The sequence below is a fragment of the Nuphar pumila genome, chromosome 15, assembly GCF_984573655.1.
Source record: "Nuphar pumila chromosome 15, dmNupPumi1.hap1.1, whole genome shotgun sequence".
Classification (NCBI taxonomy): domain Eukaryota; kingdom Viridiplantae; phylum Streptophyta; class Magnoliopsida; order Nymphaeales; family Nymphaeaceae; genus Nuphar; species Nuphar pumila.
Genome location: NC_143263.1, coordinates 66226456 through 66241008, shown reverse-complemented (window position 1 = coordinate 66241008; position 14553 = coordinate 66226456). Strand labels below are relative to the sequence as shown.

The 14553-nt window shown below is 38.1% G+C and overlaps 1 protein-coding gene across 3 annotated transcripts in view; it reads right to left on the bottom strand.

Annotated features, from left to right (window-relative positions):
- Positions 1-213: 213 nt before the first annotated feature.
- The window catches only part of LOC149815489 (chaperone protein dnaJ 10-like), a 122364-nt gene continuing 108024 nt past the window's right edge, over positions 214-14553 (bottom strand). For all 3 annotated transcript variants that reach the window (XM_089988987.1, XM_089988986.1, XM_089988988.1), the window contains 2 exons: positions 9159-9239; positions 214-430 (listed from right to left, as the gene is read on the bottom strand). In XM_089988987.1, coding sequence (XP_089845113.1) covers positions 344-430; positions 9159-9239 — 168 coding nt within the window. In that variant the 3' untranslated portion in view covers positions 214-343. The remainder of the gene's footprint in view (positions 431-9158; positions 9240-14553) is intronic.

Genomic DNA, 14553 nt, shown 5'->3' with positions numbered 1-14553 from the left:
AAAAATGGGCGCTTAGAAAATTAAAGTTATCAGCATGAGAAAAACACAATGTTTCAGGATTTCTAAAGCAGGGAAAAGTTATCATTCATCATTCGAAACCATTCATCAGGCAAATTTTTTTTTATTGCGACTTCTTTTCAATAATAACACAAAAGCGACAGGTGCTCTAAACAAGGGGCAAGTATGCTTTTCATCAATGATTAAAGTGCCCCTTGGATCCATAGTTTACAGACAGAATAGCTTCAAGCCTTAAAATTCTTGCAGTTGACCTATCTCTGGAAAGAAGTAAACCACAAATACACAGTCACGGAACTCACAAGGATACTGCTATCTCTGACAGTCATTACTGAGTTGCTGATGATGCAGTGGAGTCCTTTGTGGCACTCTCATGTCGTAAACTATTTTCTCTCCTATATAGATCCTTTGCACCCTATAGGAAAAATTCCATGTGAAATTGTAAACAATTACTCCATTAGGTGCACGTATTCAAAGAAAGGTGTGCGTGTGTGTGTGTGTGTGTGTGTGTGTGTGAGAGAGAGAGAGAGAGAGAGAGAGAGAGAGAGAGAGAGAGAGAGAGAGAGAGAGAGAGAGAGAGAGAGAGAGAGAGAGAGAGAGAGTATGAGTAACATCCAAAACAGCAGCAATACAATCCAATTCATTCTAATTGGGAAGGAGCTATTGAAAGATTTCTTTGGGTGATTATAACATTTGTTTACTTTAATATAATAAAAATTATGAATCATTTCTTCTGTCTACTTAACTGGATATCCTTCAATCTTCAATCAGGTGATGAAAATGACTTCACTTCATGACTGGAGAGTCGGTTGCTTCATATTATTTTATCCTAATATTCTTGATAAATGAAGTACTAGTACTCTACTACTATATGAAGAGTAGGTGTAGTTTGCATCAATCTCATTATGGAGCATGTGAGCAATCTGGGATCTTAAGTAATATGCATAAGAATACATCTCAAAACAATTACTTGTGTTTAGGAGATTGAATTGACAGTTCCATCCTTTTCTGTGTGGCTTCTTGTGAGTGTTAAATAATAAGTTCACCTTATAAAGGTAATCATGTCTTAAAAACTGTTTCACCATCACGGAAGGGAGCTTGAGCAAAGCAAAGTAGAAAAATGAAGTATCGATGTGAAGCACGAGTAAAGGGGAAAAGGCCCTTAACACACATTTCAATACAAACTAATAATCGTATGAAATTTTTCTTTTTCATCATGCAGGTTAAAAACAATTTCAGTTACTTATTTTTATACCATGTAAGTGGATAACGAGCATAGTATTGTTCCAGTAAAGGTTTACCGTTGGTTTTATTTCCTTGTGAAAGAATGAGCATAAAAAAAGAGGTGGCTTTCAACTTTCAAGCTTGTTTATCTATATGACTATTCTACAATGACAACTGTATTTGTGATGCCTAATTGGTGATTAATTTCTGTTTACTCGTGCCTGTACTTTAATATTGAACAAATTATATGAAAAGGGTTCATGACTAGCAGCAGTGTATATCCATTGTCATCACAAACATCTGAGTATAACCTATGTCACAGGGATTCGGCTAGCAGGGTGCCGCACCCGCGTCGACGCGACTCAACAGGGGTGCGGGTGCGGCACCGGGTGCGGTCAACCCGACCCTGGGTGCGTTGACCGCACCCAGGGTCATTTTTGTCCATTTTTTGGGATTTTTTTTTTAAATTTTTTTTGCCCTATGAAATGGGCTGCAGAATTTAAAAAAAAATTCTTTGGGAGGGGGCGCTGCCCCCCTATAACCCCCCGCCAGGGGCGCCCCCCCTGGACCCCTGCCCGCTGACCGCACAGCGGGACCCCCGCCGGGAGGAGCCCCCGGACCCCCCTTCCTGCAAGGGCAAAAACAATGAATCAGGCTCCACAACTCATCACTTTCATCTTTGGGGACAACCATATAAGATAAAAAATGGTAAAAAGTAAGTTGGGCATAAATGTCATGGACCTTAACAGCTACCATACATTCATACATATACACTATACATGATACATATATATACATTTTTGCCCCTGCCGCACCCCCGCACCCGGTTTTTTTGGAAGTGCCGAATCCCCGCACCCGCACCCATGTGACATAGAGTATAACATGGTCACATTGTACTCTCTCTCTCTCTCTCACACACACACATGTACATGCAGATATGCACAAACAAATGCATAGTCATCAGACATGGATTGTGAAACTTATGGATAACAAGTTGCACAATATCGTACAAGCTCAAACATATTATGGTATGTAATATGGGACATACCCAAATGTAAGTACATTGAGATACAGGAAAGGGTGAAATTATGGAAAAATAAATAGTTGACAAATTTCAATAGACAAAAGGATGGGGAATTAACTTGTTTGCATAAGTAGGTAAAGACATGCATTTGACGCCCACACTCTTCAGGGCATTAGAATGAAAATATACATCCATGCAAGAATTGACCAGGAAATGGACACGACTTTTACATGAAAATTGGCCACAATGGATGATACCATACCACACGAACAATGAAAAGTTGCTCACTATGAACTAGGGAATGAGGACTTGATGATTTGCAATCTGTGTGACAGAGAGAGAGAGTGTGTGTGTACCTGGTTCATTATAACATTATATATATGAATTCAATGGTTCTGTTAATTTAGACTAAAGTAATGCATTACATTTATTGAGAGTTGCCATGCTTTTGCATTTATTATGGTTACCAATTAGATACGAAGTGAAGAGTTTCAAAGCATCATGTTAATAAATGAAATGCATGTTCAGAGAGAGAGAGAGAGAGAGGATGCCCAAGTCAGCCTATGATTATCACAAGTTAATGAAAAGACAAAGGACATCTTAGTTCACATGAGAGATTGGAACCAGCATGAAGAGAGAATCTTCAGCTCTACGAAGATAGTTTCTAATGAGGTGTTGACGAAAAAAAATGGGGCTAGAGAGATAAAAAAGGATATTTCCTAGTGCCTAGGGTTACAAATTACAACAGGAATGAAGCTTTCAAAGTTCTAGGGTTCCTCGTGATGGGACTATATATAAAGAAAGACCTTATGGTCCAGTTTGGCAGCAAAATAGGATTTGTGTGCAAGGGCGAAAGCACTAGGAGGGAACTAAATGCCCTTTCAACAGATGGGACCCAGATGGTTGATTCACTTAGACCATTACCTCAAGGAAGGGGCACTCACCTCAAATTGATGAAGATAATCGTTAGGAATGTCAAGGGCCAAAGGTGCAGGAACCAAAGGCTCCAAGTCATGAATTTTCTAAAACATCATGTTAACATTGTGGCACGTGGAAACAATGTTGGAGGAGGTGGATCGCCTGTTGATTGTGGATATTTGGCATGGCCGTGAATTTACATAGAAGAGATCAGAAAGGCAATCAGAAGGTATTCTGGTGATGTGGGACAAACAAGGTTCTACAATTAATATAGGCAGATTCTCTATCTCAGTGGTCTTCTCCAAGGGAGTTCATAATGGACCATTGTTGAGAACATTCATCTATGACCCAGTTACCAATTCCTTGAAAAAGAGAATAATGGGCCTCAATGGGTGTTCTGAGAGATTCATGCAGACTACTATGGTGCTTGTGAGGGAATTTAACACAATCTTGTCCCAAACAGACTGCAATCTACCTTTGAGGATTACAACCAAATGGTTAACTTTTAATAAGGTGAGAGTTGATGTCCCTCTAGGCAGTAATCTTTTCACGTGATTGAACAGTAGAAGAATCCCATGTCTAAAAAAATTGAACAGGTTCCTCTTATTGAGTGACCTAGCTAGCAATACTCAAGATGTGAGAGGAGCTTTTTCCTGTGATCCCTCTCAGACGACAATGTGGTTCAGATTAGCTGGGGTATGGGATTCTGTGCAATAAAACCATTAATACTGGAACTTTAATGGTTTAGAGTGCCAACTGCCAAGCTTTCAACGAGTGGTCAAAATGATGGAGCTTAGAGTATGAGGGACAATGGGATGTTTTCAAACTAATGTGCCAATTGGAGCATGTCAAGAACTAGATATTGGTTTGGAGACGGTCTGTTGGGAAAGAACATTTCAAGAATATTAGAGAATGGGAAGGAAGACTTCAAGAACTGCAAAGATCTATATCAAATATAGAGGAAGCCAGTAGGGATGAAATAGTAACTCAGGAGATGCAACCCTTGAAGATCAAAATCAGAGAGTAGAGGTTGCAGGGGAAGATTCACCAGAAACAATCTTCAAAAGTCACTTGGATGCTGGAAGATACACAATTTTCCTTTATATGGTATTTGATAGACATAGAAGAAACCATGTGGAATCCTTAGTGATTGGTGATTAGAGATTTGATGGTTCGAAGGCACTAATAGCTGCAATGGATTATGTCGGAAAAATTCAAATCCCTCTATGCTACAAATCACCTGCCTTTCTTCACCTTTAAGAAATAGATAGGGTTGGAGCTCACAAAACCATTTTTTAATGATGAAATCAAGTTAGTGGTCAAGTATACGCCTGGAGGCAAGGCATCAGCCCTTTGTTGGAGATGCAAAAATCAACAAAAAAGTTTTTCTATCATATATAGAGACAAAATATAGGGCCATGACTACAACAACTATTGAGATTGTAGTGCTTGTAAGAAGATGAGTTCTTGAATCCTCACCAAACGAAGCTTCAAATAGCTTCAACCAAAATACCGAAAAGGATCACACACAAGAACCACAAGGGTTCATTCATACAACAATACCCGAAAAAGGGTATACAAAAGAGAGAAGAGAAAAAATATATATTGAATGGGTAACACACCCTACAAATGCATTACATTACAAAGGGGAGCAGCCCCTTATTTATAATACAAGAGGAGGAGCCTTAGAGGGAGTCATTGGGCTCCCAACGGCTCTAAGTCCAACGACTCTCTAAGGCTTTTTACTTTTTGACTTTGGTCAAAAAGTAAAGTCTACAAAAGTCCAAGAATAAAAGAAATAAACTATTCTAACTAAAGAAATAAACTAACCTAACTAGTTTCTAACTAAATTACATAACATAAAGTAAAAAGACTAAGAAGAATTACATGAGATTACATTATGATATTACATATTTTAACACTCCCCCTCAAACTTACGGTTGGATAACTGAAAGTTTGTTTAAGAGAAAGTGAAATCGAGGAGCAACGAGAGACTTGGTAAAGAAATCTACCAACTGGTATTCTGAGAAAAAATAGGAAAGATCAATGGTGCCATGTAAAAATTTCTCTCGTACGTAGTGACAATGCATCTCAATAAGATTGGTGCGTTCATGGAATATCCGGTTGTTGGCCATATAGATATAACTTTTGTTGTCAGAGCATAGTTTTGTTACATGAGATTACATTATGATATTACATATTTTAACATGGTTGAGCAGACTTCATGAAGACATGAGTATCGACATGGTTGAGCCATTCAAGCTGTTATGTAACAACAACATATAAAAACGGATCATGACTATGTTCTAGAGGCGTCTAAAGAACACTATTTCCTTACCCCATGTATCTTCTAAACACTATTTCCTTACCCTATGTATCTTATGAACACTAGCTTGCAAAATTTTCACTCAAGCTTTTCCCTCACCCTGGTTTTACTTAGCAAACTTTTGTTCTTTCAATGGCAAGTTTGAGGGGGAGCGTTAGAATGTACACACTGTTAGAGTACATACTAGGTTTTTGTATATAGGTTTTCTTGTACATATATTTTTCCTTCTTTGTATTTTTATTTGTATTGAGGGCGCTTTTGTATAATGGTTAGCCATTTGAGGTAGCTAGCTGTTAGAGGACATCTAATGGCTAGTTCAACTAGCCATTAGATCTTCTCTAATTGTTAGTGTTAGATCCCTCTAAATAAGGGGCATATGCCCCATTGTGATTCATTCATCTCAAATGCATTTTTTGTTGATCACGATAATTCATGAATAAAAAATTTGGTCTTAATTATAATTCGTTGTCTCATTTTTTGTGCCATTTCATTACACAGTTGATTTCGCTTGGCTGGCATCCTTGGACTGTATACACAACTATTTTTAAAGAGAAAGGAGTTTCAGCTAGTTTCATGATGCCACGTGCAGAAGTGATGAAGAGTCGTGCTTCAATCTATTATGGGAATGTTCATACATTAAACAAGAATATCTCCATAGCATTTTGAAAGGTGGCTATCTATTTCTACTAGGTCAGCCTATAAATGGAGATTATGTAAAAAGATCTAACCCATCAAAAGACAAGAATATCTCCATAGCATGCCCTATGGATTTTCCATTCCAACGACATAATTCTCAATTCATATATGCAGTACCCTCAGTGGTAGGCATTTTTCTAACACTTTTTGCCATGTAAACATTTTAAAATTATTTTTTTTCTGTTTCTTCATCCTAATTGTCAACAAGATGCTTGGTTAATCTTTTCATTTTTTTTCTTATTTAATTATAAATGGTAAAACAGGGAACTTGTTTGCTTTAATATTATTTAAGTACACATTTTTAAGAAAAATCAATTTATTTTACATGTAGACTTCTTTTTATACATTTGTTGATTTTATTTATTCTCGTAATAAAATTTTGACATAAGCTTATCAATCTAGATGTATAGTAATGATAATATTTGTTATGGTTCTAGAGATGAAATTGCATGGCTCAACTTGATTTTAAAGTAAAGGGTTTAATTGGGTTGGATCTAGCAGTTTCAATGAAACAAAAATGGAACTGTTTTTTTTTTTACTAAAGAAAGAGGAGGCCAAGATAAATTAAGGTGCTATAACCCCATTAATACCGCTGACATGGAGTGAGAAAATTAGTCGGGAAGGATAGATGTGCTAGTAAATGTTGCACAATTTTAGCATCAGATCTCAAGTTGGAACATGTTTTTTTCTGGGACTAGGTCTAGGAGACACTACATATCTACCACACATTGACAGGCTTCATGTTGTTAAAACCCACCCAGCTTTGACCTTGTGGCAATGGCTGCAAGGGATGCCTCTTGTGGTTTTGAATCATGATCTTCCCATGTCAGGTGACAAAACATGGTCACTATTAACCAGGAAGGCGGATTAATGATCTCATGTTAGATTACTGCCAGGAGCTCATCAGCTTGCCTATCAGACACAGAAATCCATAGCTTAGAAAAACATGGCTGGATATGGATACGTGATAGGGATTTGCAAAAGTTGGACATGAAGACAGGGATATATATAATTAAACTCATAGCTTAAATTTATAAAAATGCCTAAATTTTAATAAATAATTAGATAATCATGATTAGTTTTGGGCCCTAACCAAACCCAAAATATAAAGCACCATAAAGAAGTTCATAAACTTTTAAGCTTACAACCTCCCACTAATTCTGCATTGTAGAAAATGAAACAGATTTGAATGAGACTTTTGATTTCAAATTCTTTTCATTGAAAATGAGTCCATCCTGCATCCACTCCTGATAATGAATAAAAGATAATATTTGCAGTTAAACAATATAATAGATCATCAGCAAAGAGCATATTATTTAATTCAGTTTCATGAAAGAGATAATATGCACGGACACATTTGGAAAACTAACGTTAGATTGAGAGGATGAATGAGCCTTTCAATTTCAAAGGACAATTCAGGAAACTAAAAAAATATGTTTTCCGAAACTAAAACTCCGTGGGCTTACCCCTTGCCCCCAGGGAGTCGCCACGCTTTGGCTTGCACAAGGGGTGACACCCATGGGATTTGAACATAGACCGCCTGCCTAGCAGCCTAGGCCCCATCCCACTGCTCCAAACCCCTTTGAGGCGATGATGGATGTTAACTTGAGGTTTGTGTTTGACAGTTTACAGGAAATCTATGGCCCATATGTATTTCAAACAAGTGAGCCCCAATTTTGAGATTAGGGCTAAAAGAGTTGGCCCCTAAATAGAAATTTCCCTATTCTTGTAGTGACAGGGTGATCCAAGATAGATCCTGACAACTGACAAGCAAACCGGCATAGTTGTGCTACCACTTGTACCAAAACTTTTAACATTTTCTCAATTTTCTTTTTCAGTAAACAAGATATTACGTAGTGGTAGCACAACTATGAGAAAACATAGTTGTTTACTAAAAAGGAAAATTGAGAAAATGAGAAAAGTTTTGGTACAAGTGGTAGCACAACCATGCAGGCTTGCTTGTCAGTTGTCAGAATCTATTTTAGATCACCCTATCACTACTCCTAGAATAGGGAAACTTTTATGTAGGGGCTAACTCTTTTAGCCCTAATCTCAAAATTGGGACTCACTTGTTTGAAATACATATAGGCCATAGATTTCCTGGAAACTGTCAAACACAAACCTCAAGTTAACAACTTAACATCCATCATCGCTTCAAAGGGGTTTAGGTTCAAATCCCATGGGCATCACCCCTTGTGCAAGCCGAAGCATGGCGACTCCCTGGGGGCAAGGGGTAAGCCCATGGAGTTTTATGCTGCCAGGACAGTGATCGTAAGTATGATCCTGGGGGCGGTTTCTCCATGTAAATATAAAAAAAAAAAGTTAACATCCATCATCTCGAAAAGCATGATTTTTTTAGTTTCCTGAATTGTCCTTTGAAATTTGAAGGCTCATTCATCCTCTCAATCTAACGTCAGTTTTCCAAATGTGTTCGTGCATATTATTTCTTTCCTGAAACTGAATTAAATAATATGTTGTTTGCTGATGATCCACTATATTGTTTAACTGAAGATATAAGGTTAAAGTTAGCACAGGGAAACAAGCATAGCAATTCTCCTATGATCTAGGCACACCAACTTAAATGTCACTCACCATGCATGCCCAATGGTGCTTCAATGGATGCTACATGATCAAATCATACATATTTTCAAGTGCCCAAGGTGTTGTGGTAGGCACTTCGTAATAAAGCTACAAAGTTTATGTGAGAGAGCATGTCATCCAACAGTATATGATAAGAATTCCATCATATCTAACGAAGCAAATCATTCGTTATATTCCACAGTTGTCATCAAATGGAAGTTATTCTTCCATTATTATCTTAATAGGATTTGCAAATATTTCAATGAGTTAATATGCATCAGTTAAATTTTCATGAGAAAAAGATTTGATTTATGATATCATCTTTGTGCGTCAAATTCTTCTGGTCCTAAAAGTGCTTATGAACCAATGTGATACCTGGAAAATTGTTCCTAGCTTCTTCAATGCTTTAGCCCGTAGCTTTAAGATATCCTTTGGAACAGTATGATCATGAAGAACCTGCAAGATGCGATTCTACATATAATATACTGAAGTACATAAAAAGGGTTCATTCAGTTGAAGCGGAAAATGAATAGGTAAATCATCCTTGTCATCAATGGTAGTTGGTCTCAGGTTCAATCAGATCTAGGATACCAAGCTTGGAACACATTTGCAAACCAAAAAGTAGGTCACAGTTTATTCAACTTCTGGAAATATGTCGACTGACTAGGCCATCAAGAATACTATGTCCCAAATTGTCAGCTAACCAAAGGTCATGCAGTTTGCTGAATATGGATCATCATGGTAGAGACCCATGATCCAAGATGGTGGATTTGGGTTGCTGAATAAAAGTAGAGAAGTCAATAACCATGACTTAAGGTTAACTACTTTTATCTCCCCAACATTAGATTTTGTTGTTTACTTTTCAAGTCACGTTCTTATGTTTGGCAGCGATATATTTTTAGCCTGTTCAAGCGGTGCTAATTGTGAAATACATATTTCCATTATGCTACAGAAGTTCTTGTAGTTGTCATTTTCTTTAACTAAAAATAATTTTTAATCATCAATTAAAGGCATTTAGATTTGGAGGGCTAGTGATGCAGTGGAGGTGTCGGCTGTGAAAACACCCGTCGGCTTAAAAGTGAAAGCTGTTGCTTTCTGATGGTGTGATACGCAGGAATGGGAAAAGAACGCCCCACCAATAATCGGTGTGGCTTGCTTTTATTTGATTGTAACAGTAAATCCAAGGAACAACTAATAGTGGCTGAACAAATAAATGGAATAACAATGTAAAGGAAATATGCGATAGGGAAAAGTAAAACTGCTGAAAAAAAAGGAAAAAAAAATAAGCGGCTGTTAAGCTTTAATCTTCTGTGTCCACGCACAAAACCCTAGGAGAGGGTTTTAAATAGTCAGCTGGCGGATCCAGGTCGTGGGTCCAGTCATGGACCCGAGACGGGATCCGGGCCTTCTTCTTGCTGGATCTGGGTCGTCCAGGTCGGAGTGCCTCCTACTCGTCTGGAGTAGGTACGCAGGGGAACCACTTCCCCAAGTCTCGGTACCGTGTTCTGGATCGGATCCACTGCATGGGTCCGATCCTCAATCCCTTCATGCAAGTCGGGTCCGCCGCCTGGGTCAGACTGTATGGACCTGGGTCCATCCTGCTCAGCATCAGCTAGACACCACGTGAAACAATATTCATATACAGTCACAGTTCTTCAGTACAAGCCAATTTTTAAATTTCACCGTTCATCCATTAATTTAATACCTATAAATTACCATTTGTATTTGAAAAAATAAACATGGTTGGCATTCACGAAACTCAGGCTCGGATTGGCTACATGCAACTCGGTGACTTAAACGAGTCACAGTTTTTTATTTAATGTACTAAAAATGAATATTAAACATATTTATAGTTTCACACTGTACAAATTAAATAATCTAAGTTTCTAAACCAATCATAAAAATACGAAAATTAGATTTAAGTGAAAGTGCATCGTATACTATATTTTTCAGCGAGTTTATAACTTAAAAATCAAGTTCAACCTTAATGCCCAAAAGTTACCTAATTCCCAATTTCTGCGAGGCAATATTGTCAATTGGGTCTGTAGAAAATAAAAAGGGGTTTTATGAGCATTTTCACCATTTTCATATGTTTCTAAACATGAAATTATGTTTTGAATGATTCTAACAGGTCATTAGAATTCAAGAAGCAAATAGACTGTATTCAATAACCCAAATAATAATGTTGTCATATTTTGTTTAACGAGTGGCATTTTCATCATTTGCCAATCATGAGAAACTATCCTTCTCCTTCATATATGTTTCACCTGTTCATGGATGTTGCATGTGGGTCTCCTTTTATTAGGGATGCAAATGGTGCAAGAACACGAACTCCTCAAGGATGTTCACTAGATCACCAACAATGGACACTCAAAGAGTTCCACTAAAAATACCGAAATGAACACTCAAAAGAACCACAAGGGTTCATACACAAATACCTACTAAATGGGTTTCAATAACAAAAGGAAAAATAATATTTTTATTGATTATAATCCACACTAAAAACATACAATGAGAGGGGGCAATGCCCCATATTTATACACAAAAAGGAAGATGAGAAGAGAGAGTTGTTGGGCTCCCAACTACTCTACTTAGAGCTATTGAGAGTCCGCCGACTCTCTTTTGTATTGACTAGTCAATGCTTTGACTAGTTCAATACAAACCAAACTAAAAAAAAAAAGTTAAACTAAAAATCCTAGTTAATCCTAGTTATGATACATTATTTTTAACACTCCCTCTCAAACTTACGATTAGATAATCGAAAGTTTGACTAAGAGAAAGTGAGATCTAAGAGTTGCGAGAGGTTTGGTGAAGAAATCTGCCAATTGATATTCTAAAGAAATATAGGGAAGATCAATAGTGTCGTATAGGAATTTCTCTCGTACATAGTGACAATCCATTTCAATGTTTTTGGTTCGTTCATGGAAGGTTCAGTTGCTGACAATGTAAATAGAACTTTTGTTGTCACATGAGAGAGACTTTCTGTTGCTTCTTGCACCTCCAAAAAATCAACGATTCATTTAAAAATATACAGAAACCAGTAGTTGAGTGTCAGTTATTTGGATCTCCTCTCCAGTCAGCATCAATATAAGCAATTAAATCTAAGGAGGAAGAAGCAAACAAGAAAAGTCCTTGAAAAACAAAAGTTTTAATATATCTAATAATATGCAAAACAACTCTCATATGAATAGTGGTAGGAGCATATTGAAATTGGCTTGTTGTGTGAATTGCATGCGCAATGTTAAGTCTCGTAATTGAGAGATATGACAGTGCCCCGACAAGTTATCTGTAAGGTATTGGATTTTCAAATGGTTCTCCATCATCAATCTTCATTTTGACATTGACAATTTCGAGAGTGTCGACCTTCTTCTCATTTGAGATACCAGACCTGTCAACAATATGTAGAGCAAACTTAGATTGAGTTAATAAATAACCTCTAAAAGAATAAGCAACTTCTATACCAAGAAAAAAATAAAAAAATCTAAATCAGTTATTTCAAAATGTGTTTTGAGAAACCTTTTAATGTTTTCAAGTCCCTGCTTATCACTTCCTCGTCCATGTAGAAGAGAAGGATAATAATACCTGCATCAAAAATCTTAACAAACAAAGTTGTGTCAGTCAGACAAGATTGTGTCAGTCAGACAAGATTAAAAACTAAATTCAAGCATAACTTGACTAAACTTGTAACCCCCCAAAATTTCAAGCTTGCAAACCTTTCGAAAAAAAAACAGACAAGAGACTAAAAAGGAATTTCTTCATCTCAGAGATGGTTTACAAAATCAGCGGAAGACTATACTTTTATTAATTTCGAAAAGGCAAGCTGACAACTTTGAGCGCGTTAGCTAAAAGAACCAAAACGCACAACACATGCTACTTGCAAACACTTGGAAAAGCCACTTTCATTTAAGAAGTTCTCCAAATAATACAAAATTCGGATATCCCAAGGAAAATCCATTACAAAACCCCAAACAACAGGACGCGAGCTAAGAACAGGAAGAAGAACGTCTTGGAGCCATCTTGCCATCGCGCCATCGCTTGTGGTGTACCTAATCATCACCTGTACCCATAAAATGAGTTAGTTTTGCGAAAAACTAGTAGGTGCACAAGAGAGACTACAAGGAACTGAATTATGTAATTTAATTCAGTAGGTTACGCAGTTTAAAGCAGATATACAGTTAAACAGGTAAGCAATGCATGCAGATAACTAGTGCAAACGCGTAAGTAGTGCAATCGAACAAGTAGTGCAAGCGAATAAGTAGTGCAAGTGAATCAGTAGTGCAAGCGAGTCAGTAGTGCAAGCGAGTCAGTAGTGCAAGCGAGTCAGTAGTGCAGCGAATCAGTAGTGCGAGCGAGTCAGTGGTGCAAGCGAAGCAGTAGTGCAAGCGAGTCAGTAGTGCAGCAAATCAGTAGTGCAAGTGAATCTGTAGTGCAAGCGAGTCGGTAATGCAGGCGAGTCTCACGGCCCAGCAACCAATGTGAACAGACTTTATGTTCCGATATTACTGGCCTGCGGGTACGCGCAGGCAAAACATAGAAACAACTGAGACTAGTTCGGGCGTCTATTATTATATGTATTTTCAATAACCCGAATAGCTAGTTGAGTCCGCTCCAAAGGGGACAGCTTTAGCCGAGAGAGGATTCCCCAGAGGATGAAAAGCAGTGCCACGGATGCATCCAACTTCTGCAGAAGTGTTGAGCTAACTATTGTAGCCCCTTTCCCCTAACTCCAATGACTGGGGAAGCCAGATCATTGCCCGTAGGGTGGTTGTTAACAACCTGTCCATTGGAGTTTTTGTACCGTTCTGTCCTCTCCCTTGACAGAACAACCAGAAGCGAATGGGTGCGTTAGGGGTTGCTTAACTAACGACCCATCCTATGCTGCGATCTTCAACCCACTCGAGCATCTTGCTTGTGAAGGCGAATGTGAGGACATTTATGTGATTACAACATTGTGCCTTTAGCATTGTTCGAGGTCGCACGACCGTCTCATCCGATCATCGCGGTACTAGACGTGTCGTGCACGACTACAAGTACTCTAGTATAAAAGGGGTATAGCTCATCAATACAAGCCTCAACAGGAGTGTTTCACAAAGATGTAAAGTTTATCTACTTTACTTTATCCTTTGAAACAGTAGTACATTGTGCCAACATTATACATGTGATTATCTCGAATCACATCCGCTATCGGGGTATCTATATGTCTCGCATGACTCGATACCAGCCTCGATAGACGGGATACGGGTTTCTCAACAGAACACCTGCTACGAAGTTCGCTCGCTCCCGACTAAACTCTTGTCGCAAGAGGGAGAGTGGTAAATGATCCTTGCATCCTCCACGAGGATGCCCTTAAGGCATCCGCAAAGAGCAAGAACCTGCACGTCATCTGCAATAGCAAGGCAATACCAACACATATGCAAAAGCAAGAGCCTAGGCGCAAAGCGCAACGGCAAGGATTGCGAAACCGCATCCTTGAGTGAAGTGGATACTCATATATATATATATATATATATATATATATATATATATATATATATATATATATTCATTCAATGGTCGCTTTTAGTTTAATTGAACTTAATTCAATTTTCCAAGTCTTCCGTGCAATCTTCCCCTACCTTGGAGGGTTACGAGCTTGTTGACGTCTGCGGACGTACACGATTAACAGCTCGGGTCGCGGAGCGCGAGTGGGATCCGTCGTAGCTGCAAATATGCGATATTAACAAGCAAACTCAGACAAAAGGAAAAGCAAGGCAAAGACTCAACTTCTCCG